Genomic DNA, 27,790 nt, shown 5'->3' on the forward strand with positions numbered 1-27,790 from the left:
CGATCCCTAAACAAATTCCAAATTCCTGCCCTAACTACTGCTGGGAAGGCAATAGCAAACCACCCACTATAACCCTTGCTCAGGAAGCTGCCTCAATGGTACTGATGGTCTTGGGATGAGGATGTGGAGAGATAGCTCATATTACTTGTTTTTAGCATTGTTGTATGCCATAGTCCAACCTCCGTGGCATAATCATTTAGTCAGGTTCACAATCTTTTTTCGTTCAAAATTTTTGGAGATTAGCAAAACTATACATTTTTGGGATATTCAGAGCATGAGGAATCCAAACATTAATGTTTACATTTGCGTAGACACCTTTGCGAAAATGACACTCAGGACAGTGATGAAGATCTGTAAAAGCATATTCCTGAACGGTATAGACCTAGTAGATCCTGTGTATAGGACTTATAGTTCAATCTGATACTAACAAGGCTGCTTTCTTGCTTTATAAACCCATGAAGGAGTCCGGGCTCCAGCAGAATACGGACAAAAGGATGGCAAGGCACAAACTCGTCCGAGAAGATATTTATTCGTAAAACCAACTCGGGAACACTCAAAAGCCCGTTTATCGGGCTGCCTTATAAAGCACAACCAGAAACCGAAACCGAAAGCCACGCCTCTCAAGCGAGGCGTGCTTCGGTGGTCACGTGATCAACAGGTGTAGCTGATTATACCCGCACGCGCCGCACGCTTTGGTGGTCACGTGACCAGCCACTCTGGCGCCGCGGATCCCCGCCGGTGACGTCACCGGCTGGAGCAAGGAGATTCTGATGCTGGTCTTGCTTGGGGGACCCATGGGTCGCTACACACGCCCCCCCAGAATGGACTTGGTCCAGGGAGGTCAACCTGAGGGGGGTCCGAATGACACGACCGAAACGACCCCTGGCCAGTCGCGGGGGGGGGGGGTCCGGTGTGGTGGCGGGTGGTCGGATGGGGGGTGCAGGCAGAGGGGGTCCGGTGTGGTGTCGGACGGGGGATGCAGGCAGGGGGGGTCCGGTGTGGTGGCGGGTGGTCGGACGGGGGGGGGGGGGCCGGGCAAGTCCTCAGGGGAGGCTGCCGAGGTTCCTCACGGGCCTCCCGAGGTTGCAGTTCGCGGGTGCAGTGCCGAGAAGGCTCGAGCGGTGCACGCGAAAAGCGGGTGAGCCAACCGAGGGGCTGGTCAAGGCCTCGGGGGAGGCTGCCGAGGTTCCTCGCGGGCCTCCCGAGGATGCGGGGCTGGTCAAGGCCTCGGGGGATGCAGTGGACGGGGGGCGGCCGAGGGGCCAGGAAAGTCCTCGGGGGAGGCTGCCGAGGTTCCTCGCGGGCCTCCCGAGGTTGCAGTGCGCGGGGGCAGTGCCGAGAAGGCTCGAGCGGTGCACGCGAAAAGCGGGTGAGCCAACTGAGGGGCTGGTCCAGGCCTCGGGGGAGGCTGCCGAGGTTCCTCGCAGGCCTCCCGAGGTTGCAGGGTCGGAGAAGTAGTTGCGGTTGTAGTTGTAGGTGCACGAGGGTGACAAAATGGCCATGCCGCAAACGTCAGTGCGCGCGAAGGTGACGAAGCAGCCGTTCTGCCAACGTCAGTGCGCGCGAAGGTGACGAAGCAGCCGTGCCTTCGGAGGGTCTTAGAATAGCTTCGCCCTCCGGTCGTAGAGGAGGAGCCGAGCGCGGTGCGCGAACCTCATTGTCATGGCCGTCGTCGTTTCCGAAACTCCGGCATTTCGAAACAGCATTCGAAACAGCACCCGAAGCCGTGCGGGAGAAGCCGGCGTCACCAGCTTAGGTGGCTTCCCTGGCTAGGGCGTGCTTGCCGTGTCCGTTCGCAGCCCCCGCATCCGTGCGGGGGCAGTCGGGGTTGCGTGTTCAAATTCGGGGTCACCAGTGAAGGAGTCCGGGCTCCAGCAGAATACGGACAAAAGGATGGCAAGGCACAAACTCGTCCGAGAAGATATTTATTCGTAAAACCAACTCGGGAACACTCAAAAGCCCGTTTATAGGGCTGCCTTATAAAGCACAACCAGAAACCGAAACCGAAAGCCACGCCTCTCAAGCGAGGCGTGCTTCGGTGGTCACGTGATCAACAGGTGTAGCTGATTATACCCGCACGCGCGGCACGCTTTGGTGGTCACGTGACCAGCCACTCTGGCGCCGCGGATCCCCGCCGGTGACGTCACCGGCTGGAGCAAGGAGATTCTGATGCTGGTCTTGCTTGGGGGACCCATGGGTCGCTACACCCATACCTATAACTTCAAAGGACTTGCAATCTCAATTATTATGTAATACAGTTATATCACAAATATAAAGACAATGGTTTTCAATTACCTTTGTTTGTTGCTTTTCTATAATCCTGATTACTATTTTGAGGCCTTTATTGGATTCCTTGGCCCAGAAAACATAGGATTAGCATATTTAATTAAGTTTCTAGGTTGAATAGAAGCCGAGATCGCGCAAAATATGTATGTTATGGCGGCCATTTTGAAAATCCAAAATGGCGGCCATGCATGTGTCTGTGCAAATGCCAACATTGATTTTCGGATTCTCCATGCGCTGATGATTCCAAAAATGTACAGGTTTACTTATCTCCCAAAAGTTTGAACGAAATTATATTTGTTAACATAGTGAACCTGACTAATTAGAACATCTGTTCTAACTCTGAGAAGTCGGCGGTTCTGACCCCACCCGAGTCGTGCCAAAGACTTTAAAAATGGTATGTGCTGCTTCCTTGCTTGACGCATGGAATACAAAAATGATAGAGCACGGACAAACGACCATAATTAAATGAACGACCAAATACTGCATTAGAATCCATCAGAAGGAACCCAATTAAGTAAAAAAACAAATATATGTGATCAGGAGGAACCTGGGTAGGATTTGAGTTTCAGCTGCTGCTCCTCTACCCTCAAAGCCATGCAGGTGCAGCCAAGTGAGTCTTGAGAAAAAAATGTGTCAGTATTCCCTTCTCCATCGACAGACATAAAGAAAGACAGAAATTAAGAGTGAAGAGAGGAAAATGAGGAAAAAGAAAAGAAAAAGCAAGAATTAGCACAAATAAAGAGAAATGTGAAAAGGTAGAAAAAAGTGTGAAAGACTGAAGAGAGGTGTGAAAAAGAAAGGAGCAGAGATCAAAGATGGTGGGAAGATCCCAGGTAGATATAAATTAGGAGTTACTCCCCAAGGCTCAAATGTGCAGCAAGAGGTATAAGCGCAGGTTGGTAATAATTGCATAGGCTTTGATGGGCCTCATGGCCTCCTGCGGCAGACTTTCTTGTAAGGGAACTCATATTGTTATAATATATTCAACTGTGAATGTTTCAAACATGGCATGCAACTTAAAATGCTATCAAATAGATAAGAATGCCATCTTTAAGTTGGATTGAGTTTATGAAAGCCTCCCGAAAGGTGTATGACGGCTGCGTTCGTCGTAAATTACCACCCCAGGTTACCGAGCCTCCCTGTTGGCAAATGGGTCAGGTTCAAATCCAGAGCGGACATGGGAGCTGGGTAGTGATGTGAAGCAATTGCGGGCTGCCGGCCTTGCTCCAGAAACACGCTACACCTTCCTGTTGGCTGCGAGGACTGGTCGGGGATGGGGATCTGCAGCTGAGGTTATCGTCATCACCACTCAGCTCAGAGGTGACCTTGGACCTTGGACCTTGGACCATGTTCGTTAAAAGCATTCATCTCGTGGTTAGCAGCAACAAAATGTTTTTACAGGAACACAATTAGGCCTACAATGAACAGGAAATCAGTTGATCAGTGATAATGCACATCTCATCAAACAAGAGCTATACAGATACAAAGAAGCAACAACGTAACCTGTTTTTATTATTATTAAATGAACTCCTGATCTTGCCACTCAAACTCTTCCATGCAGGAAGACCCGCTCCACCCGGCCGCCCATGGGCTGAGGCCAAAACTTTAGGACCTCGAACATTCCTTCTGAAGTGGACGGCTGGTGCCGGTGGTTTCGCCCCGGTGCGTTATTACATTCTGCACAGCCAGGAATTGTCTGCAGGTGTTTGGCAGCCCTTGGCCTCAACCCTTCCTCCACAGCCCAATGAGTTCCTGGTGAATTGGTGAGGAACAACCTTGTACCAAGACGATCTATGTTGACGAAAAATAAGCCAATGTTGTAGTTTTTAGATAATTATCGTTCTTGTTCATGGCTTCCACATTCTCCCACCTCCGTCACATTCTCCACCCAACTCCCCAACCCATTCCATTATTACCCTCGCCAGAGGAGAGGGTATTGCATTTGAGTCCGTTTGTTTGTTTGTTTGTCCGCACAGAATAAATATGATTTTCTCTGCAACCGTTGGTCCGATTGACAGGAAATTTTCACAATAGGTGCAACTCCACCTGTAGATTTTTTATAATGATAATTATGACGTCATAGGTCACGTGGTTCGGCCGCCATCTTGGGAAATCCGAAAAATTTTGTACCTCTATATCTCGGAAAGCGCTGAATATAAAAAATTGACACATGGCTCATTGTAAAGAGCTCTCCTTGGGGAATAAAATATGTTAATGATGATGTCATTGGTGCCTCCATTATGACGTCATAATTCGACATGTACAAAACTTCATCCAATCGAGATGAAATTTATTGAGCGCCATGTCGGCATAAACTGGTGGAGAAAAGAAATAATGATGACGTCATTGGTCACGTGGTTCGGCCGCCATCTTGGGAAAACCGAAAAACTTTGCACCTCTATATCTCCGAAAGTGCTGAATATAAAAAATTGAGACATGGCTCATTGTAAAGAACTCTCCATGGGGAATAAATTATGTTAATGATGTCATAGGTGCCTCCATTATGACGTCATAATTCGACAAGTACAAAACTTCATCCAATTAAGATGAAATTTCTTCAGCATAATCCTGGAATGAGTTTCAAAAAAAAAGATGACGTCATCTGTGACGTGGTTCGGCCGCCATATTTGATTTAACACAAAAGCCTTTAAAACCACTGAAAATACATCCTGGCGAGGGTTTGCAATCTCTGATTGCTCTTTTGCTTGTTCCCTCTTGTTTTCCATCATTGTTCATGACAATTCCAGGATGGAGCCTTTTACGGGTTACTTATTCCGCCTCACTGCAATAAACGACGTTGGTGAGAGTGAGCCCAGTGAAACCTCACAAACTGTCACCACTCTGCAGGATGGTAAGCTGCACCAGCGAAATCGTCGTGTTACCGTGTGCTAGCACAGCGTCCATAAAATCTTTTGTAACTTCACACAGCATGATCAAGTATCCTACAGAACTACTTAGTGCAACAACACCAAGCTCTAGACTCACATGGATGTTATTGAAATTTGGCATTGGAAGCTTTGGCGACAGGTAGCCGAATATGTGTTGCTGAAAATTGCAAATGTACCGAGCATGATTCTATGGAAAATACACTTTTCCAAAAGCATCTGGAATTATCACTATGACTCTTAGTTGACAGGAGAGCTCGGAGGTACACACTGGAGCTTTATTTGAGGCATGTCGTCTGGGTTTCATTCTGGGCCCGACGATAAGCTGTCATCCTGGTGCTACCCAGAAAGGGCTTCAACATTTAACCCACAGCATTTAACCCCTGACTATCTCTTCTCCTTCTCCCTCCTTTTTGCTTTGATTATTTCCCTATTGATTTTTGTTTTTTGCAATTGTTTTTATGTTTTGCTATGCATTATGTTTTGCACTCTGTCAAAGCGTCTTTGGGCTTCCTGAAAAGCGCTATATAAAATAAATGCATTATTATTATTATTATTGCATCAATTAATTAATGAGCCATCGTATTGAAGTGAGATTAAATCAGCTGTCCCATGTGCTACAATTTGCTGCTGGATGATAAATCCTACCGTACCTTTAAAAGTGTAGGCCACTATGTACCAGTGGCATTCCTACTCTAATGAATATTGGGCACTGCATGAGCGGCACCGCTGCACCTACAGAAATTATTCCAAACAGCAGCCAGCTGCTGCATATGCATACATGGAATCACTCACTCATTCATATTCATCACTTGGTTCGAATTTGAAGAATCAGTGGATATATGTCTTGAATGCAACAGAATATGCTTGGTCTGGGTGACTTAGCAGTACATTAGAGCTTCCAGGGAAGCAGAACTCAACTGAACTGACTGGAAAACTTTAAAGTAGGTCGTCTCTCACATGCCAAGTTTGATGAAAATTCGTCAATATATGTGGACGCTAGATTGTTAACGTCGTTTCAGAGCTGAAAAAATATGCCGGCCTATGGCGGCCATTTTGTGACAGATAGGGTTGACATGCGATAGCAACCTACCTTGTGTGGTAAGAGTCTCACACACCAAGCTTGATCAAAATCCATAAATATTTGTGGACGTTAAAGTCTTAACGTCGTTTCGGAGCTGAAAACAATATGGCGGCCTATGGCGGCCATTTTGTGACGGATCGGGTTGAAATGCAATAGCAACCTACCTTGTGTGGTGAGGGTTAAACATTCTAAGTTTGATCAAAATCTGTTAATATTTGTGGACGCTAGAGTGTTAACGTCGTTTTCATGACCAAAAACAAAATGGTCGCCTACGTCAGCCATTTTTCAACGGATCGGGCTGAAATGTAATAGCAACCTGGTTCTTGGGGTAAGGATGCTGCACGTCAAGTTTGATCAAAATCGGTTGATATTTGTGGACGCTGGAGTGTTAACGTCGAAAAGTTAATGGACGCCAGACGACGGACGCCGGAGGGTTCAGTATGTGATGAACTCAACTGGACGGTAGTCCAGTTGAGCTAAAAACAAAATGCATCCTGTACTGTATGAGGTGTGATCAATTTACTATGTATGCAAAATGGTGAAAATTTGACACGCTTTCCTCCACCTTGTATGCCACATACACATCATCCCCTCATTTACCACTCCTCCTCCCTCCAGGCACTACACTTTACACTTTTATATCCTCCTAACATCTTTCCCCTTGTCTCTCTTCTCCCTTCACTCTTTCTCACCTCCTCCCACTCTTCCTTTTCTCAATTTTGCTTCTCACCTTGCCCCCCACCTCCCACTTCTAACCCCTCGCCCAGATGCATACATAAAAAAAATACATTGCCCGTAGGGGGTAATGTGAACAGGACCAGTTGCTAGGAATATATTTGACTCGTCTGGGTGTTTCACCGCAGTATAAATTCACCAAAGGTTCACTAACGAACGGTTACTTTTAACCAATCATGTATCCCTGCTAATTTATTTCGTTTTTTCTCACTTCATTTCCTCCCTTCTCTGTTCCATACAGTTCCAGCTAAACCACCAAAGTTGTTGGCTGTGCGACCCGTCTCCCCAACCTCCCTGCTCCTGCAATGGCAGGTAACATTGTTCTGTTCATTCTAACTATTGCAACAAAAGGCAAGGCAAAGAAGGTTCCATTATCACCCTAGAGTTTACATGAGACTTGGACATCGTTTTGCCTTTTTTTGATAACCCCACACTCTTCCGACAGTCTTCATAAATAAACAAACCATTTTTAAACCTGACATGAAGCCCTCACCTTGGAGCTTTGTGCAACAGGATAGAAACTGTAGAAGATTAAGGAAAGCCCTGTGAGTTCTGCACGTTGATATGCCATTTGTGAAATCCGTGAGAGGCTTCAAACTAGCAAACACGTGGTCACCACCATGTTGAGGTGCGATGGAAGGGCAATGAGGGTGATTTAAGAATTACACATATGGAAGATGAGGAGAAGAAACAGACATGAGGGTGAGGATGACCGGGAATATATATTGGCATCAGACTCCGATTGATGTTAATTGGGCATTACTTACACTAACACACCTTAAGATATAACTGATGCATTAACCCTTCATTAACCCCAAATTCGTTTTCATGACATTATTATTAATATTCATCATTAACCACCCCCAAATTATTCCCAACTTGTGGTGATTGGCCGGCAGGAATGTTTTTGTCCCGAGTGTTTCTGGAACCGGAACCCAAGTGTTTCTTTTGTTCGCCAGGCCTGACCTTTGACTGCAGCAGAGATTTATAACTTGTTCAGCATGCCGGTAATAACTCCGCTACTTTTCACAAAAGACATCGTGGGTCCACCAATGTCCAGTTCTGGCAGACTAGTCCTCTGGGTATTCTTCCGAGGGAAAGTGCACCCATTGATGCATCGCCCTGCAGGCAAAACACCAGTGTGACAGTTTATAGCTGGGTCGAAATTTGGACTCAAGCTGAACAACTGAAATACGAGTTAACTCTGTCTATCCTTCCAGCCCTCGGACTATGAAGTAGGATGTGGCCCATATGTGCTTGTGATGTTTACACCAGAAAAGGACAACCAAAGCATCAAAAAGAAGCTTTTTTCAAAAAATTTGCTTTCAAAGATGTATAGGAAAATTATTATATGAACACCAACTAACAACAGGCATTAAATTTGTAGTTTTATTTACATTTTCAAACAATAATACAAGGAAGGTGGAGGTTTTGATGGAAAAAACGTGGGGTTTAAAAGTCGATCTCATGGGAAACCTGTCTTTGTCTTTCAATCACCAAATGACATGAATCAGCTTTGAATGACTAACAAACTGCAATCCTTGCTGATCTTCCAATGTCATATTGGTGATTGGTTTCTTAGTTTGTTTTCCGGCAGATTCCATGTATAAAATATCATCTCATGCCAGTAAGTTTAAGCAAACATTGATATTTCAATATTTTTTTGATAAATTTGATATTGATAAATATTTGATTTCAAAAGCAATTTTCATCCAAAACCTTGATCTTTTCTACCCCCGTTAATTCACCCCAGATCCACTTTTTTGAAATTCTGACTTCTTTCCTGGAAGTCCTAGGAGTGCTGTGTCCATGTGTTTTATGTTTTATACCCACCCCCCTTCCCGTGCCTCCTCCCCCCAAGCCCTCTCCCTCCCACAGATCTCCTGATGTCCCTGATCTCAAATGTTGTACTTGTGTGCTTCCCTCTCTCTCCCCATCTTATCTCCCGCTCCCTTTATCTTATGTTTTATGTGTCCGTTTGTCTTTTTGTGATTACTGTTACCTCTTACACGAGCCTCGATCTTGTATACCAACAAAAAAAAAAAAAAAAATCAACGTGGCACCAAGTCTGTCCTCCTCAATATAATGACATTCTGAAAATATTTTCTGCCGCAAATTCTGTTGGCTTTCCACCCCTACCAAAGCAAGAAGAGCCTTCGACTTGAGCAGCTTTCACCGAGATACGTTCCATCTCAAAAGATCAATATCCAAAACTTCTGTTAAATCCAGCATCCTTGAAAGATCAAACTGCAATGCTTCTTTCAGGAAATCAAAAGCCACTTTTAAAGAAGTATAAACCTCCAGGCATGTGCAGACTCCGCAATGAAGATCCTGCTGCACGCCGCTCGCCTCCGACAGGATAGGTCATATACTACACAATATTACACAGAATATCTTCATAGTATTTTCGACCTGAGGTGTGTCGTGTTGTTTAATGTACTGGGATAAAGAAACTGCTGCTATAACACTGTTTTCCAGGTAAGTAACGTTTGACCCATTCTTTAAGTTCCTTGCAAAGATTTGTGAGAGAGAAGTGGAAACACGGCTGAGACTGAATTGCCTTCCATGAGAATGATTTATAAGATGGCTTTTCAAATGGGAACAAAATGTGTGGGACAATTCCATGAATTACAACTTTTTATTATTACCCTCACCTGAGGAGAGGGTATTGCATTTGAGTCCGTTTGTTACTTGGCAAAAAAAACATTTTTTGACAAGTATGTTGATCACTCCGGTGTGTGTGTGTGTGTGTGTGTGTGTGTGTGTGTGTGTGTGTGTGTGTGTGTGTGTGTGTGTGTGTGTGTGTGTGTGTGTGTGTGTGTGTGTGTGTGTGTGTGTCTGCTCACTTATACTTGCCTGCAGGTCACAATTTTAAACCGATCTTACCAAAACTTCACCAAATGGTAGGGTTCGTGGTCCCACAAAATCCTATATATTTTTGAGGTCAAAAGGTCAACATAGGCCACCGGTCAACGACTTTTTCTCAAATTTCTAAAATCCTCAATTTTCATCCAATTGACTTGAAATTTGAATAGGATTTTCATATCAGCTAACTGAATTCAACCACCAACTATTTTGGAGATGAACATAGGCCAAAAGGTCAACCGCTTTTTTCAGATTTCTAAAATCCTCAATTTTCATCCGATTGACTTGAACTTTGAATAGGATTTACATATCAGTTAACCGAATTCAATCACCAACTATTTTTGAGATAGAAATAGGCCAAAAGGTCAACATAGGCCTCAGGTCAACCACTTTTTTTCAAATTTCTAAAATCCTCAATTTTCATCTGATTGACTTGAAAACTGAATACATTTGCAAATAAGCTTACTGAAACCAACCACCAACTATTTTTGAGGTCAACATAGGCCAAAAGGTCAACATAGGCCAAATTTTTGAAATTGACAATTTTCATCCGATTAACTTAATTTGAAGATGATTTGCATAGCAGGTCACATAATTAAACCACCAATTATTTGTGAAGTCAAAAGGATGCTATACCGAGTGCCATTCTACTTTGTTCCCTTTGTCCAAGTGTTGCTCCATGAGTGATTTTTTATTTGTCTGTCTGTCTGTCTGTCTGCTTGTCTGCACAGAATAAATATGATTTTCAATGCAACTGTTGGTCCGATTGACAGGAAATTTTCACCATAGGTGCAACTCCACCTGTATAATTGTTATTGATAATTATGACGCCATAGGTCACGTGGTATGAGTGCCATCTTGGAAAAACCGAAAAGCTTTGCACCTCTATATCCCCGAAAGCGCTGCATAGAAAAAATTGAGACATGGCTCATTGTAAAGAACTCTCGATGGAGAATAAAATATGTTAATGATGATGTCATAGGTGCCTCCATTATGACGTCATAATTCGATAAGTACAAAACTTCATCTGATCAAGATGAAATTTCTTGAGTTTCATCTAGGGATAAATTTGTGGTGAAAAATAATAATAAATACGTCATCGGTCACGTGGTTCGGCCGCCATCTTGGAAAACATTTTTTAAAATTGCACCTCTATATCTCCGAAAGCACTGCATAGAAAAAATTGAGACATGGCTCATTGTAAAGAACTCTCCATGTGGAATAACATATGTTAAAGATTATATCATAAGTGCCTCCATTATGACGTCATAATTCGACAAGTACAAAACTTCATCCGATCAAGTTGAAATTTATTGAGCATCATCTTGGGATAAATTGGTGGAGAAAAAAATAATGATGTTATCGGTAACGTGGTTCGGTCGCAATATTTGTTTTAACACAAAAGCCTTAAAAACCACAAAAAAAACATATCCTATTTCCAAAAAAACATCCAAAAACACATCCAAAAACACATCCGTAAAAGGGTCTGCGATCTCTGATTGCTCTTTCTTGTTTTTTATTTTGCAGGATACCACCACCGGATGTACAAAATGCCACTTGATGAAAAACCCCAGGCTAAAAATCTCCTTTCGTTTTAACTGCCAAAGTTATTGTTTAACTGCTATAGTTTTAAATAAGAGAGCAATATATTGTTATAACTTGACTCTGTCGTTGCTCTTGGTCTGGGATATTTTCCTGACAGAATAGCATTTGACGACAAACTTTAATCACTCTGTTTTGCAGATGTGCTATGGAATTATGCAGTGTGCAACCCTTCACAGGGGATGCAAAGCTATTTCGCCTAATTAGTGCTCACTTGTGGGTGTCAAATATCCCATGGAAAGATGGCAACAGTGGACATGAGAAAACGGACAGGAAGTTGGTAAGAGACAAAGGAGAGAGAGGGCAGGGAAGCGAGAAGAGAGGACAGCTTGGACAGTATCATGGCTGGACAGTACGGTGCCCAAAATGCTCGCAGATCATTTAATGTTTGGATAATTTAGCGTATAATAAGGCTGAGCATTTGGAAAGCAAGACATGCTTATTCCATTGCTGCTATAGTTAAGGGGACAACTTCCTGTCTTGGAGTGTGACTGGGAACAAAACATTGGTGGTCCATTATGAACCGGAATCAGAGATAACTCTTTGAGTGGAAGCAACAACATCTACTGTGAAGAAGAAGTTTAAGTTCCAGCAGTCTGTGGACAAACTTGCTGATGCTGTTCTGGGACATGAAGAATGATTTCCTTTTGATTTCATTCCAGAATGAGCTGAGCAGTACAACATGCAGGGACTAACTGCACCAATTGTAAAACGAGATTTGCCGATGACGTCCTTGTGCCCAGTCGCAGGGTCTACAACAGGACAATGTCAAACTGCACACTGTTTTACGGGTGAATAGGGACAGTCACTAATACAAAAAAATAATAATCAAGAAATATGGACAGTTTGGAGAAACTTTTTATCCCATATTTTTTTTCATTGGCACCGTGGTTTATATTATGGGTGCATATTATGTGCATCCATCTGAGCTATCAATTTAGCAATAAGTTGGAAACTCAGGATTGTTTCTTGATTATTATTTTTTTGTATTAGTGACTGTCCCTATTCACCCGTAAAACGGGGAGAATAGGGACAGCCATAAAAATCCTATTTATTCCTATTTAACCCATATATGGGGTTAATAGGGACTATAAGTTGCTTTTTAAAAAAACAAGAGAACACTTTCAACCCAAATATCAACAAATCAGTATGGTTATCAATTTTCAGCGAAAAAAGTTTCCGAACCTTTTTTCAGTTTGTGTCCCTATTCACCTTGCTGTCCCGATTCACCCCATTTCACGGTACAGGAAGTCATGACCCATGTTTTAAGTCAAAAATCTGTCTTGCATTCACTGACCTGAGATGTTTCCTCCATGTACAGTTTCCAATTAAGTCCCATTTTATCCTAAACCTACACAGGAAGTGTGATCATCGGGTAAATTGATGCGCAAATCTCATACTTGATCTATGCAGGAGCAATTTCAAAATATCCGAGGTAATGGATGTTTTTTTAATTATGGTACAGGTTGCTTCTGACAAACCAGACTTGGTCTGCTTAACAGAAACTTTCCTCCTTCAAGATGTCTCTAATTCCTTAATATCTCTCCCTGGTTACTCCCTCATCCGGTATAATAGACCTGAGCCTTGTCCTGGAGGTGGCGTTGCTATCTTTATCAAAAACTCTTCCTCACTCTCCCTCCACCTCACCCCCAGGAGTACCTCTGGCTACGACTTCCCCTTCGCTCCAACCTTTTCTTCATTTGTGTGTTGTACCGTCACCCAAACAGTGATGACTCCATCTACATCTCTGCCATCTGCCATCAGCTTGGAAATCAGCCAACATTACCGCTTTACACAAAAAGGTGCGAAAACAGATCCTTGCAACTACAGACCAATCAGCCTTCTCCCAATTATCAGCAAAGTCATGGAATCCATCATTGCTTCGGATATGAAATCCTTTCTCTTCTCCAATGGCTTGATCTCTGATCATCAATTTGGATTCAGACCAGGTCACTCTACTGTGGACATGCTGCTTCTGCTGTCTCAACAATAGATGGAGGTCGTCAATGTCAAACAGGAAATTAGAGCTGTCTCCCTTGCCATATCACGTGCCTTCGATGCGGTCTGGCACCCCGCTCTGCTCACCAAACTCTCCTCCTATGGTATCCATGGAAAGCTCCACGCATAGCTTGCGGACTTCCTCTTTGGTCGTAGTCAACGTGTGGCCCTGAATGGATTTCTCTCATCTCCCCCTTCCTGTTCAGGCTGGAGTTCCCCAAGGCAGTGTTCTGGGCCCTGTGCTTTTTCTGGTCTTTATCAATGATCTCTCTGACTCTCTGGAAAATCCTCTCTATCTCTTTGCTGATGACTCCACTCTCTGCCACTCCATACCTCATCCCTCAAATCGGCAGACAGCAGCCTCCTCACTCTCTGCCGACCTGGACAAAATCACAGACTGATCAAACAAGTGGAACATGTCTTTCAATCCTGACAAATCTCACACTCTTACGATATCTCTTTAAAAAGACCATCTGGACAACCCTCCCATGTACTTTCTCAACAATCCTCTCCAAGAAGTTCTGTCGCTCAAGCTTTTGGGTCTCACTATCTGCCATGATATTTCCTGGGAAAACCACATTTCCAAGCTGTTCTCCAAAGCCAGGCGCAGACTGGGCATCCTCCGTCGTGTGAAGTCCTTCCTTGGCACACCCGAGCTCCTCACCACATACAAGGCTTTCATCTGCAGCTCAATGGAATACTGTTCTCCCCTCTGGGCCGGTGCTCCTGCCTCAGACCTAGCTCGGCTTCACACTGTTGAAACCAAAGCTTTCAGAATCATTGAAAACTCCCGTGATGAAGCTGATTGTGAGGGCCTTACACTCACTCACCGCAGGCGGGTTGGATGGTCTTTCTGTCTTCTACTGACTCCTCTCTGGCCTACATCCCCTTCCCCCCACTCCACCCCCAGCCCTTTCTGTGCTCTGTCCCCCAAATACTCCTATAGTTCACAGAAGATCTGCTAGCAACCCTCTTCTGGTGAAACTGCCAAAATCAAGACTCTCTGCTCACGTTCACTCTTTCATTCCTTTCTTCTGCCTCTAGAACAAACTCCCTCAATCTCTTCAATCCCATTCCTCCCTCCAGGTCTTTAAAACAGCTGTTCACCACCATCTCTTATCACTTCCCCCATCCAAAACCTTGATCTTTTCTACCACCGTTAATTCACCCCAGATCCACTTTTATGAAATACCGACTTCTTTCCTGGCAGTCCTAGCTGTGTCCATGTGTTTTTATCTCTCCCACCCCCCCCCCATCCCCTTCCCACGCTCTCCCCCCCCCCCCCCCCCCCCCACAGATCTCCTGATGTCCCTGCTCTTAAATGTTGTACTCATGCGCTTCCCTCTCTCTCCACATCTTGCCTCCCGCTCCCTTTATTTTGTCTTATGTGTCCGTTTATTTTTTTTGTCATTAATGTTGGCTCTTACACGAGCCTCGATCTCGTATACAAAAAAATAAAAATAAAAATGGTAGATACTGTGAGACATTTAGGATATCTAAGTAAACACAGATTTACATATTATGGTTTGTATTGCATTCTCGAAAAGGAGACTAATGATGAACACCAGTTTGCACATCAACAGAATGGCAGCAATTATTCGGATACAACTCCATGGGAAATGAACAGCACAGTGGTAGGCAATACGAAATAAGAAATCACATTGCCCAAGGTGCGATTTGTGAAAAACTTCATGCCCTAGAGCTCGCATTTTGTTATCACATATGAAGCGAAACTCATACTGAAGGTGGCTGGAGTAAAGCAAAATCAGTGGAGGAATAAAGATAATAGATATGTGGCGCACAGTTGGCAGAATGAGAAAGTGAAAGGATTCGGTGTTGTTGGAGGTGATTGGTTGTGAGATCAGGCTTTTGGGTGTAAAAATGGAAATATTTATGGTTTTTGCTTTTTTAAAGCACTTTTTGTTGTAATTTTACATTTTTGGTTATTCAATAATAGGACTTGCATTTGCATTTCAATGCTTGTATATTTCCCATCGACTCCATTTGCTAAGAGGAATGCATCCCTGTGATCTACTTTCATCGCCCAGGTGTTAAGGATAGAGCACTGGTAAACAACCATAGCTTGGCCAACACTAATTCCCTGTAAGGGAACTTTATATATATTTTTAAAAGGACTTTGTAAGGGAACTCATATTATTCATCCACGTCGATGCAGAACCTCGTGGCTGTTTTGTATCATTTCTGGAGGTTTCTGGCTAGATTGCCTTCTAGATTCCCTGGGATCATGGCAGGAATGTAAAATGTATGTGGGGTCGACAAGAAAATACTTAGCGATAAGGACAGGCTGCCTACCATCCCCTGAGAAGGGCGGCATCTTCAATGATGCAGTTATATTGTATTATTACATGTTCCAGAGGTAAGTATTGAATGGATGTCCTTCTTTTCCTCACCCCTCATTTACGGAAAAGGGTGAGTTATACACACTCCCTGCCCCCTTAAATTCAATTTGTGGGATTACAACCTTTACTTTGCCACTGTAATCCCTAGTAACACTGTGCACTACTTCGATTCATTCCCAAAAAGATGCACAGTGCTTGGCAGGAATACCTTCAACAACAAATTGTTAGTTTCGTAATATTTTCCTGCACAGGAACATCCATGGACTTTTTCTGCTGACAGTTTGCTGTGTGTTGCGAGCCTTTCCGCAGTTGGAATATGGTATCCTATGTCTGTTACAGGAAGGGCAACACCACTCACGTGTCAGGCATCGTTGGTGTGCTCTCGAGCTGTAATAAGGGGTGATTTGAATGCATAACAGATGTAATTTAAAAAGCTCGCTATCCTTGGTTGTTCTTAGATTATCAAATACTAACACTCTTCCCACACACCAAAATTCCCAGCCTCCCCCTGCAGGGTCAATGAATGGTTTACTCCTCGGGTACTCCCTACGATACCGACAACTACCATCTCCCCAGGAACCAAATCCTATCCCTGGGCCCATTATCCAGCTCACTTCCGATCTTCAACCTCCGCCTCTCGGTGATACATCTTGCTTACTGACGATGTGCTCATTGGTAAAAATCATCTGACCATCGAATTCTGTTCACTTTCATTCCTACACCCTGAATTTATTTCAATAACCATATTTAGTGATGACCTTACTGATGTCTTGAATCCTTCCACCTTATTGAATGATATCCTATTTATCATCCTGTTTCACCTTTGCCACTTAGTTACATCCTCTAATATATCTACTTGTTATAACTCACATAACCTATCTTCCTCAAACTTCATCGCTAACTCAATCTCTCCTCACAGCTCCTACTATGCTGCAAACTGTAAACGACTCGTCACTTACGGAGTACAAACTGCAAGGTAAGACAGCCATTACAGCAAATATTGAATTGCTTGTAAGGTTTAATTGACCACATTTTGGCAACACCATCTTAAATAGGTGTTAAGAAAAATAAACCTGTTTAAAATTGGTATTGCCAGCACGATGAAAGCCATAAATGATTTTACCTTAATGGGCAAATATATATCATCTTTGGGGGAAGAGGGGCTAGAATACGTGATTGGAAACCGAATTATCTTATGGAACATTTAAGGCTTCCACAAGAGCTTGTGCATATGGTAAATAATGAATGAGGACATTTTGACAGATAACGCAAGGTAGGAAGAGGTCACCAATCTCCCAGCCTCCAAACTTGACATGGACATTTGTGCCTAAATAACTTAATTAATTAATAATTGTAATTAATAGTAATTAATTAATAACTTCATAATTTGTGCCTGAATGAAAGACCTTTAGTAGAGATGAAGCAGAACTCACACCACAAATCTAATGGAAATTGAAAATAATATGCATCCAAGCTTAGTCACATGCACAAATGTCCAGGTCAAATTTGAAGTGTCCTTGTAAATATATCCTCAGCAATTGTACATGATGATGAACCAGATATAAAATACAGGTGAGGTGAAAGTTGCGCTTCTCGACACAATTGTATCATATTTATGCAATAAAATTTCCAGAGAGAGAATGAATTCCTTTACAAGCATAATATTCACGATATGGATGGCCATGCACGGAAGCAATACCTCTGAGTGAATCCCAGGTGATTATTGCAGAATGAATCAGAAGCTTGCAGAACATTAGCCAGCAAAGATACATACCTACATAAATCATACATAAAGGTATGAATCAACATAATGATCTCCGCCACCTGTTTTCACTCGTTTATTATGTGGATTTACAGGATTTACACATTGGCTAACTTAATTCAACCACTAACTATTTTCGAGATCAGCTTAGGCCAAAAGGTCAACATAGGCCAAAGGTCAACCACTTTTTTCAAATTTATAAAATCCTCAATTTTCATCTGATTCACTTGAAATTTGAATGTGGTTTTCATATCGGCTAACAGAATTCGACTACCAACAATTTTTGAGATCAGCGTAAGCCAAAAGGTCAACATAGGTCAAAGGTCAACTGCTTTTTTCAAATTTCTAAAATCCACAATTTCATCCGATTGAATTGAAATTTGAAAAGGATTTACATATCAGCAAACTGAATTCAACCACCAACTATTTTTGAGATCACCATAAGCCAAAAGAGCAACATAGGCCAAAGGTCAACAACCTTTTCAAATTTCTAAAATCGTCCATTTTCATCCGATGGATTTGAAATTTGAATAGGATTTTCATATCGGCTAACTGAATTCAACCACCAACTATTTTTGAGATAAACATAGGTCATAACGTCAACATCGGCCAAAGGTCAACCACTTTGTTGTAATCTCTAAAATCCTCAATTTTCATCTGATTGACTTGAAATGTGAATAGTATTTGCATAACAGCTTACTGAAACCAATCACCAACTATTTTTGAGGTCAGCATAGGCAAAAAGGTCAACATAGGCCCAAGGTCAACCAATTTTTTTGAATTTCTAAAATCCTCAATTTTCATCCGATTGATTTGAAATTTGAAAAGGACTTTCATGTCAGCAGACTGAATTCAACCATAAACTATTTTTGAGATCAGCATAGGCAAAAAGGTCAACATAGACCAAAGGTCAACAACTATTTCGAATTTCTAAAATCCTCAATTTTCATCCGATTGACTTTAAATATGAATAGGATTTGCATATCAGCTTACTGAAACCAACACCAACTATTTTTCAGGTCAACATTGGCCAAAAGGTCAACATAGGTCAAATTTCTAAAATTGTCAATTTTCATCCGATTAACTTAAACTTTGAAGACGATTTGCATATCAGGTCACTGAATTCTACCACAAATTACTTTTGAGGTCAAAAGGATGCCATTCGGAACTGAGTGCCATTCTACTTTGTTCTGTTTTGTCAAGTGTCGCTCTATGAGTGATTTTTCATTCTGTCTGTTTGTCAATCGCCTACAGGTCACAATTTGAAACCAATTTTCTTAAAACTGTAAAGTTAGTCATAGGGAAGAAGCCTATTGATTTTTGAGGTCAAAAGTCATCTTGAGGTCTAATTTCTAAAATTGTCATTTTTCAACCGATTCACTTGAAATTTGAACAGCATTTGCATACTGAGCCACTAAATTAGGAAATACTATATTTTTGACGTCAAAGGTCAACTCAAGGTCAAACTTCTAAACTCACCAATTTTCATCTGATTAACCTGAAAATGGAACAGCAATTGCAAAGTACATCACGGAATTGGAATACGTACTATTTTGGGGGACAAGAGGTCAAAGGTCAAACTTCTAAAATAATAAATTTTCATCTGAAAAATTGTCCATTTTCATCCTATTAACTTTGCAATTAAACAGCAATTGCATAATGCATCACTGAATTGGGAAAGCAACTATTTCGAGGTCAACAGGTCAACTCAACGTCAAACTTCGAAAATCATCAATTTTCATCTGAAAAACAATCAATTCCCATCAGACGGAACTGAGCTTTGAATAAAATCATCAATTTAATTTGATTTTTCCATGGCATCTCTTGTTTTTTGGAGGGGAGGAGGTGGATTTTGCAAGTATCGTGCTCTGCACTGCTTGTTTGTATGTTTTTTGTCTGTGAGTGTGATAACTCCCGAACGCTTTCAGCTTTCTTCATCAAACTTTACCAAAGGATTACGAATAAAAAAAGCGAAGCTGTCAATGTTATTTGACGGTACAGGTCAAAGGTCAAGGTGACAATGACGATTTTCGTTATACCTGTCAGGCTACCTACCACCTGATACCTTGTCTGTCTGTTTGTCTGTGAGCAGGTTATCTGAAAAGGAAATGGCCAAATTCGGTTGAAACTTGGTGAACAGGTTGTGTGTGTGACAAGGACGATTTGATTCGATTTTTGTATAGATCCAGGTTCAGATATGATTTAAAAAAAAATTATTTTCGGTGATTCTTCACTACTGAGAGATAGAACCAAAATGATATATAGCATGATATCTTAAACAGTTATGAAGGATTCGGACAAAACTTGGTGGATGAATTGGATAGGTGATGATAAGCTGATGAGATTTTGCAGGTTCAGTTGCAGTTCCGGACTATCAGTGGACTACAAAACGTAAACAATTCAGCCGGGCAGAAATATTCGCTCTACAAAGTGCTGTTCTATTTAGCTTTGGCCTGAAGAGGGTGGGGGTATGTGTGTGTGTGTGTGTGTGTGTGTGTGTGTGTGTGTGTGTGTGTGTGTGTGTGTGTGTGTGTGTGTGTGTGTGTGTGTGTGTGTGTGTGTGTGTGTGTGTGTGTCCGCATCTATTTATTTTCGCCTTAAAATGGTTTTCTTGTCAACCGCGTGTCTGATAAAAGCAAAACTTAATACATAGGAGGACTCCCCATGGAGAATAAGTCATTTCCAACTCTGACGTCATAGGTTACATGGTATGGCAACCATATTGGATTGGAACCGCCTTTTGAGGCCATTTTTCCCCTCAGAGCAGGGGTTGGCCTTTTTCGGGCACCGTGGTCCCCTTTTTGAAGCAATGTTTTGTGGCCGGGTGCCCTTCCTGCCGCCAACCCTGTTAGTCACCTCTTGCGACACACAGGGAATTACCAGTGAACTGGTACTCAATTTGCCGACCTCGGAAGGATGACAGGCTGAGTCAACCCCCCTGGTGTTAATTCAGCGATTGACCGGGATTCGAACCCAGGATCCGAGGATCCCAAGCTGGCACCCTAACCGCTAAGCTAACACCAGGCTAAAGATTGGATATCATTTGGATTGGATTAAATAATTAGCCAGCATCATTGGCTAAATGGATTAAAGGGGAAAAATTGGACATCATTTTTGCTAAAACCACTCAATGAAAAAAATTGAAACTTGGAATACGTCATCAACTCCTCATGGGATATATAGAGTGATAATGATGATACAATTGGTGAATTGGTATTCTAGCCATAATTGGTTGAATTGAAATCCTTATCCAAAAATGGTTTTCTCTGCCACTGCTTGTCCTATCGATGCGAAACTTTAAACGTAGGAGGGACTCCCCATAGGGAATATTTCATTGTTAACTCTGACGTCATAGGTCACATGGTATGGCAGCCATATTGGATTGTAGGGAAAAATTGGACATTTTTTTCTGAAACTGCTCAATGAAAAAAAATTAAACTTGGCATATGTCATCAAGTCACCATGAGGTATATAGGGTAATAATGATGTGGTAATAATGATGTCATCAGTGAAGTGGTATTCCAGCCATAATTGATTGAATTGAAATCTTTATCCAAAAAATCTGAAACTTCAGATTTGTATATATGACCCAATGTGAGTGAACAATTAAATTGATGATGTTCATAACCCATGCCAAGAAACGATGTGACATAATTGGGTGCATGGATGATACGGGTATGTGGGCCATAATAGTGGAGAGCCATAATAGTAGCGTGTTCAGTGTATGATGCATTTTTGTTCAGAATGAACGCAAGGTGAGACTATACGCTCTACGAGTGCTGTTCTAGTTTTCTATATTTTAAGTTCCATTGTATAATTAATATTTAAAATAGCATTCATTTCACTTCCTCTTCATGGTAGAGAAGCAAACTGTGTCTTTTCGAAATTATCATATGCGCACAACACACATACGTGACAAGTGTCCATTGTGCAGAATGCTCTTGTAAATAATGTAATAAACATGGATGTGATGTCAATGGCTTCTGGTATGAATCATGGGTAATTCGCTCATTGAGTGCATGCTCTACCCAATGCCAATTCCAGGGAGAATTTTGTGCAGAACAATTTCTTTCACAGGCGAATCCCATCTCATATGCAATCGATCACGAAGCGGACACAAGGCAAATCTTCGGTGAAGTCCCAGAAATATTGAAGCAATTTACTCGGCATTCGCAAGGATGACTTCCCTTAGTTTATGGGCAGTTTAACAACTACACATACTTCATGTGTTGAAAAAGGCACCTGTTGTATCACATCCCACCGAGTGATAATGAGGCACAAGTGAGACAGCCAATAACACTACGAAACAGTAAATGGTACACGGTCTGAAACCACACAACAACATGTAATTCATTATTCTGTCTCTGAACTCTAACCTCGATTGTATGACATATCCAGGGCATTAATAATTGTTTCTAAAACACGCACTAGTGCATTACCTTTGAAATTTGCTTAGTCGGTCATTATTGGTCACCTTTTTGCCAATTAAAAAATGGGTTGTGCTCCAATGAACCATTTACAGGTAGGTGCTCGACATGTAAATACAGCTATCCTGTTTGGCATTACCATCTCAATAAAGAATGTACTCTTTTAATTTGTCCATTGTCTGCTAATATATTTATAGTTGATGTAGAATGAGCATATAAACACAAAAATAATTCCCCCCCTTTTTTTTTTTTTTAACACCCTGGTGATGTCCCTGGGCCTGCCACACTTTTCTCATCCTCACCCCTCCCCACATTTTCTTCTGGTTTCACATTTGTTGATCCATAGATCCGTCGTTTGTTTCACTTTTCAACATCAGTTTCACTTTGGGATATCAGTTTTGATTTGTCATTGCAACTTGTGATGCGACGGGAATGGTGCACAAAAAAGGTCAACAAAAACAATTTCCAGGATAATTCTTTTCGATTTTATAAGGTGTTTAAAGTGGCTTGCGGGTCATAAAAGGTCAAAAAGGGTCTAAAGGTCTGACGGGTTGAAGGGATATAAGGGGTATAAAGTGTCTCAGGGGTCTTAAGGGTCCAAAGTGTTTTAAGAGTCTAATCTAAAGGTTCGAAAGTGTGTAAAGGTATGTCAGGGAAGGATACCTTGCATTCTCCCCTACCCCTCATTATTACCTGCATCCCTTATTTATCTGTCTTCCGTCTACTGTCTCCATCCACCCTGCTGCTGGTGTTTCCCCTTTCTCCTGCTGTTCCCTTTGTTATGTTGTGTCCTGATCTGTTCCGTGTCCTACCTCTTATTCGTGTATAAGAGGTCTAAATGGTTCTCAAGAGTCTAAGGGCTCTAAATGGTGGGTATAAAATGGTCGAAGGGTGAAAGAGCAAAAAGGGTCTAAATTGTCCAAAGAGTCTTAAATTGTCCAAATTGTCTTAAATTGCCCAAAGGGTCTTTTAAAAGTTTATAGGTCTGAAAAGTATCAAAAGGGTCGAAGAAGGTCTATTGGCCTCAATAGAGTCTATTTGGGTGTGGAGGGGTCTAACGAGTCTAAAACGTCTTAACAGAGTCTATATGTTTATGAAGGGGTCAAAAGGGTATTAAGGTCTAAGGCAGTGGTTCCCAAACTTTTTGTCCACGACACAAAATTTGAAATCGCATTCGCCTCACAACCCAAATGGTACCACAGTACCTACTGCATCGTGGTAAAAAAAAAAAAGTGATGCTATAAAGTTTTGGCATGATTAACCTTGGGAGCTCAGAGGCGTAGGTCACAAACAAACAAACAAACAACCAAACAAACAAACATATTGCATATATATATATATAATTTATATATATATATATATATATATATGTGTGTGTGTGTGTGTATGTGTGTGTGTGTGTGTGTGTGTGTGTGTGTGTGTGTGTGTGTGTGTGTGTGTGTGTGTGTGTGTGTGTGTGTGTGTGTGTGTGTGTGTGTAGAAAAATAATGCATACATTTTACATTGTTTTTTTTAACTGTTGGTTGTGTCAAGTTACGTTTGAGTACAAAATGGACGCAGACGGGCTTTGCATTTTGAGGTTTTTTTTTGTTTTTTTGTATACAGTGTCGAGGCTCGTGTAAGAGCTAACACATTAAACACGAATACATGCACGGACACATGAAACATACAATAAAGGGAGCAGGAGACAGGAGGGGGAGGGAGAGGAAAACATACAAGCACAACAACAGATGAGAACAGGGACGTCGGTAGATCTGTGGAAGGGGGAGGCCTGGGGAAGGGGGGAGAGGTACACGGTATAAAGCAAATGAATACTACTAGGAATTTCAGGTATGAAGTCGGAGATTGAAAGAGTTATTGAAAGATTGTTTGAGCTTTGAATGTTGTTTTTCCTTGTTATAAAGATTTCTCAACTCCTTGTCTTACATGTTAAATATGTAAAAGACTTTACAAACCTCAGAATGTAGAGAAATATATGACATTTTAAAGGATTAATGATTCTTTAATATTAAATTAATAAAAAGCACTTTGCAGATAATTGTCTATTAAATTTAAACTACACCCTTTGTAATGCACACTTGTGTTGTTTGCTGATTTAAAATAAAGTGACTTCACTTGGTCTTCCAAGACCTCTCTTTTGAATATTGTCATTTTCAAATTAAAAATAAATATCCATTTTCACTTTTAATTGTGAAGATTATCTCATAAAGCAAAGACTCATCAGCCATCTTGTACAAAAACACCCTGATTTTCAAACTCCTCCCAAACTCTCTTTCAGGGCTGGAACGGTACAGGCACTATGAGGTGCGTTTATCTGTGTACAATTCTGCTGGAGAGGGTCCACCCAGTGATCCCTGGGAAGTCTATGTCGGAGAAGCATGTAAGGAGTGGGAGGAGATGGTTTCAGGAAGAGGAATGTGTGAAATGAAATCTTGAAGTGCATGAGATGGAATGAAAAATAAACCTTTTGAAGAGAGAACAGGAAATTATATATAAAGCGTGTGAAACAGTGCAGAAGGTAAATAGGTGTGTCAAAGTACAGATGCAGAAATTGATGGAATAGCTACTGTATATATTGCAACTACGATGGTGGCTATAAGGGTGGCATCCCACAGGTTGTAGGATCAATCTGACTACAGAAGTGAGCATCACTAAAGATTTTGATTCTTAGTTTCTAGAAAGCAGAGCTCGTGTCAGTATCGTCGGACTCGCAATGTGAAGTCGGATCGTCCGTATAGCGTCACTGTCGGATTTTATCTTTAAAATATATATATATCTCATGTAGTTTATTAATGAACCTTAGTGATTATATCTTCTCAATGCACCTCATAGGCTTCTTGTAATTGTGGTGCCAGTATTTGTAGTGGCTTACTCTTTATGCCCTCAGGGGCACTTGGAATTGGCAGCAAAATTTCGCCTTTGAAAAAGGTAGTGGCACCCAAACTGCGCTTAAGAAAAATATATTGTCACACCATAACTTCCCAGTACCCACAGAACCTCCTCCTGGTCTGCACCTTCTCTCGGCCACTGCTACCCAACTGCATCTTACCTGGCAGCCCCCACAGAAGAACAACGGAGAAAATGACATCTTGGCCTACAAGGTCAGACAAAGAATTGCATGCAAGACGATCACAATGTGTCAAATGCATTCATTATGCAACACACACATGACAGTTCTGTGACAGCACCATATATGTTGCTGACAGTTCGCCAGTCTTCCTGTGCATTAATGGCTCAAATGTCCATTATATTATGACCCTATTTATTCTGCTTGTAAGTAGTCCTAAACATTTTTTCTTTCCTTAATATAGCTCATAAAAATTAACATTCATGTTTACAATTAATGCTGCATATATGAAAGGGAGTTGTTGTTGTTGTTGTTGTTGTATATGAAAGGCACTGTTTTAGCCATGTTTTTTTAGGATCCGCTCTGAGTCTGGGAGATCATTGAATATAGTACGTTCTGCTTCCTTCCTCGACAACCTTCAGCATTTAGAAAGGCAATCGACCATTGCACAGGCTTAATGGGCCTGATGGCCTCCTCGTGTGTTGAAGTTCCTTTTGAGGGAGCTCATATCATTATTGTAGTCTCGTCATATTCTGTGCCGAAAGAAAACAAATTATTCTGATAATTACGTTTACAGACATGCATTATCGTCCTTATCTAAGACATTGTGACTATCTTCAAAATCTCATATTACTATCTCAGGGCCTGTCCAGATATATGGAGGGGAAAATGGCCAAAAAATTTTATGCAACCCTTAGTTATGGATTTCTTCAGAAATAGCTTTCCTCCAATCCCTTTACCGGGATCGGGTTTTATATTAATAGTGATTTTTTAAATATTGTGACCCATACTGGTATTGTCCCGAGTGGTTTTTCAGATCACCACATGGTTGTGTTTCACACTTTCTCCCCGATTTGTGATCGTGGTGCTGTTTATTGGACATTCAATGTTAATCTTCTGGTAGGCTTTACTCCAGTCTCTTCCAACCTCCTTTCTTTTTTTTCTCTTCCCTTCTCTATGTGTGTGTGTGTGTGTGTGTGTGTGTGTGTGTGTGTGTGTGTGTGTGTGTGTGTGTGTGTGTGTGTGTGTGTGTGTGTGTGTGTGTGTGTGTGTTTGGCTGTCATCTCCATATGCGGGTTTCAGAAGGTAGAACGGTCTCATGGTCCTCTCCCAGGTCTCAACGTATCCACCATCATGTGGGTGTGTGTTTATAATATATTAATATGTCACATATATTTTGTAAAACATGTCATGTAAGTATGAGTAGCATGTGGGTAGCAGGGTTGCTGTTTTTCAGCTATGCAAGTCCCAGACTCAGCTGGCTCCAGCTGACAATACCTGGTATGAGCCCCTTGTTCAGGGTAACGGATCCCCACCGCCTTGTGGGGAAGTCTCTTTAAGCTAAGGCTATGAGAAGGATACTCAAACACCAAACCGCACCTATAGGTCAGCTTGGGCAGCGCTACATCGTGGATAAATGTCCCCATGGCAGTCAGTGGTTGCACCAATTTAGACATCACTACACAGCATCTGCAGACAGCTGTGTCCACTTTGGACATCTAGGGCAGCCGTCGGCAGCCGTCATCTGACGGACGACCTGGCCAGTCTGCTGGGCCTATGTGAATCAGACGTCACGTTGTATTTACTGCACCTGCAGCCATTGATGCTCATAGGAATAGAGATTGGAAGAGGCACAGCACACACCTCTACCACTTTAATCACTTCTCTGTGCAGGTTTATCCCTTCATTGGCACCTGCGCACCTGCTCATCACCCATTTTTACCTATACAGCCATCGCACAATGCTTAGTGAGCATGCCAACGAAGGGACAATATTCGTCGAAAGCAACGACTCACACCATCAATATAATATGTCACGTATAATATGTGTATGATCACATATCAATATGTACGCATATAGTCTGTAATTATAACATCTGTATAAATCACAATCATTCATGTGTATGTGTAGATCACCACGGCCCACGATTCATGTGTCGAATTAGAAAACCAAATGTCGATAGCATATTATGACCTTAATCAATTTTTCAGCCGCTTTGAGACAAATGATTTCAGCGATCTGGTTTCAATACCGTGCTCTGCTCTCTCTCTGAAACAGAAGCCCAGCATGTAGTCATCGATGTCGATGAAGTGGAAAAACTGTACAAAAACTTAAATTCTCACAAAGCAGCTGCCCGTATAAGATCTGCGACCGGGGTCTTAAAGTATGTGCCAACAGCTGGCAATGCCCTATTCTGTTCTCTTCTAGCAGTCAATGGATTTACATTAAATTCCATTCCTGCTGGAAATCTGCTCCTGCTATTGCAGTACCCAGGTAAGCATAACAATGACAATTAACAATGCAGTGTTTGGAGATAATTGCAATGAGATTTATTCTTCAGCCACCAGTGAATTGCATCGACAAATTTCAATTTACCCATCAACCAGGCAAATCTGTTGATGATGTAGTCCTGCGCCTGATGAATGCTGTCCAACAACACATTTGATCCAATTGGGTGTTATGCACTGACAGCTATCTATAACGTGAGTCATAAGTCCCAGAACACAGTTTTAGCTGCTTATACAAGATTTGTTTATACCATGTTTTAGTATTTATAGTTTTCTTCTTTTTTTTTCAGTTACTACAAATAAGCACCATCAAAATTAAATCTTCATGTTTGTGGGAAAAGGAATTTCAGAATGGAAGTGTGCTCGACAGTAAGCGTGTCGACGACCAAAAATTCGCGATTTGGGAATTCAAAACATGAAAACATCCGTTC

General features: G+C 41.9%; 2 protein-coding genes across 2 annotated transcripts in view; both read left to right on the forward strand.

Moving 5' to 3' along the window:
- Nucleotides 1-27,790, forward strand: part of LOC137425102 (protein sidekick-2-like) — a 547,704-nt gene that overhangs the window by 424,938 nt on the left and 94,976 nt on the right. The window contains 8 exon segments of the mRNA XM_078772524.1: nucleotides 3,412-3,606; nucleotides 3,848-4,049; nucleotides 5,034-5,137; nucleotides 7,232-7,302; nucleotides 16,317-16,455; nucleotides 16,735-16,791; nucleotides 24,283-24,384; nucleotides 24,990-25,105. Of these exon segments, the coding sequence (XP_078628650.1) occupies nucleotides 3,412-3,606; nucleotides 3,848-4,049; nucleotides 5,034-5,137; nucleotides 7,232-7,302; nucleotides 16,317-16,455; nucleotides 16,735-16,791; nucleotides 24,283-24,384; nucleotides 24,990-25,105 (986 nt within the window).
- RPL38 (ribosomal protein L38) overlaps nucleotides 1-27,790 on the forward strand; it is a 275,214-nt gene that overhangs the window by 116,824 nt on the left and 130,600 nt on the right. The gene's annotated exons all lie outside the window — the stretch shown is intronic.

The sequence above is a fragment of the Myxine glutinosa genome, chromosome 1 (genome assembly GCF_964187855.1).
Source record: "Myxine glutinosa chromosome 1, kmMyxGlut1.1, whole genome shotgun sequence".
NCBI classification, from domain to species: domain Eukaryota; kingdom Metazoa; phylum Chordata; class Myxini; order Myxiniformes; family Myxinidae; genus Myxine; species Myxine glutinosa.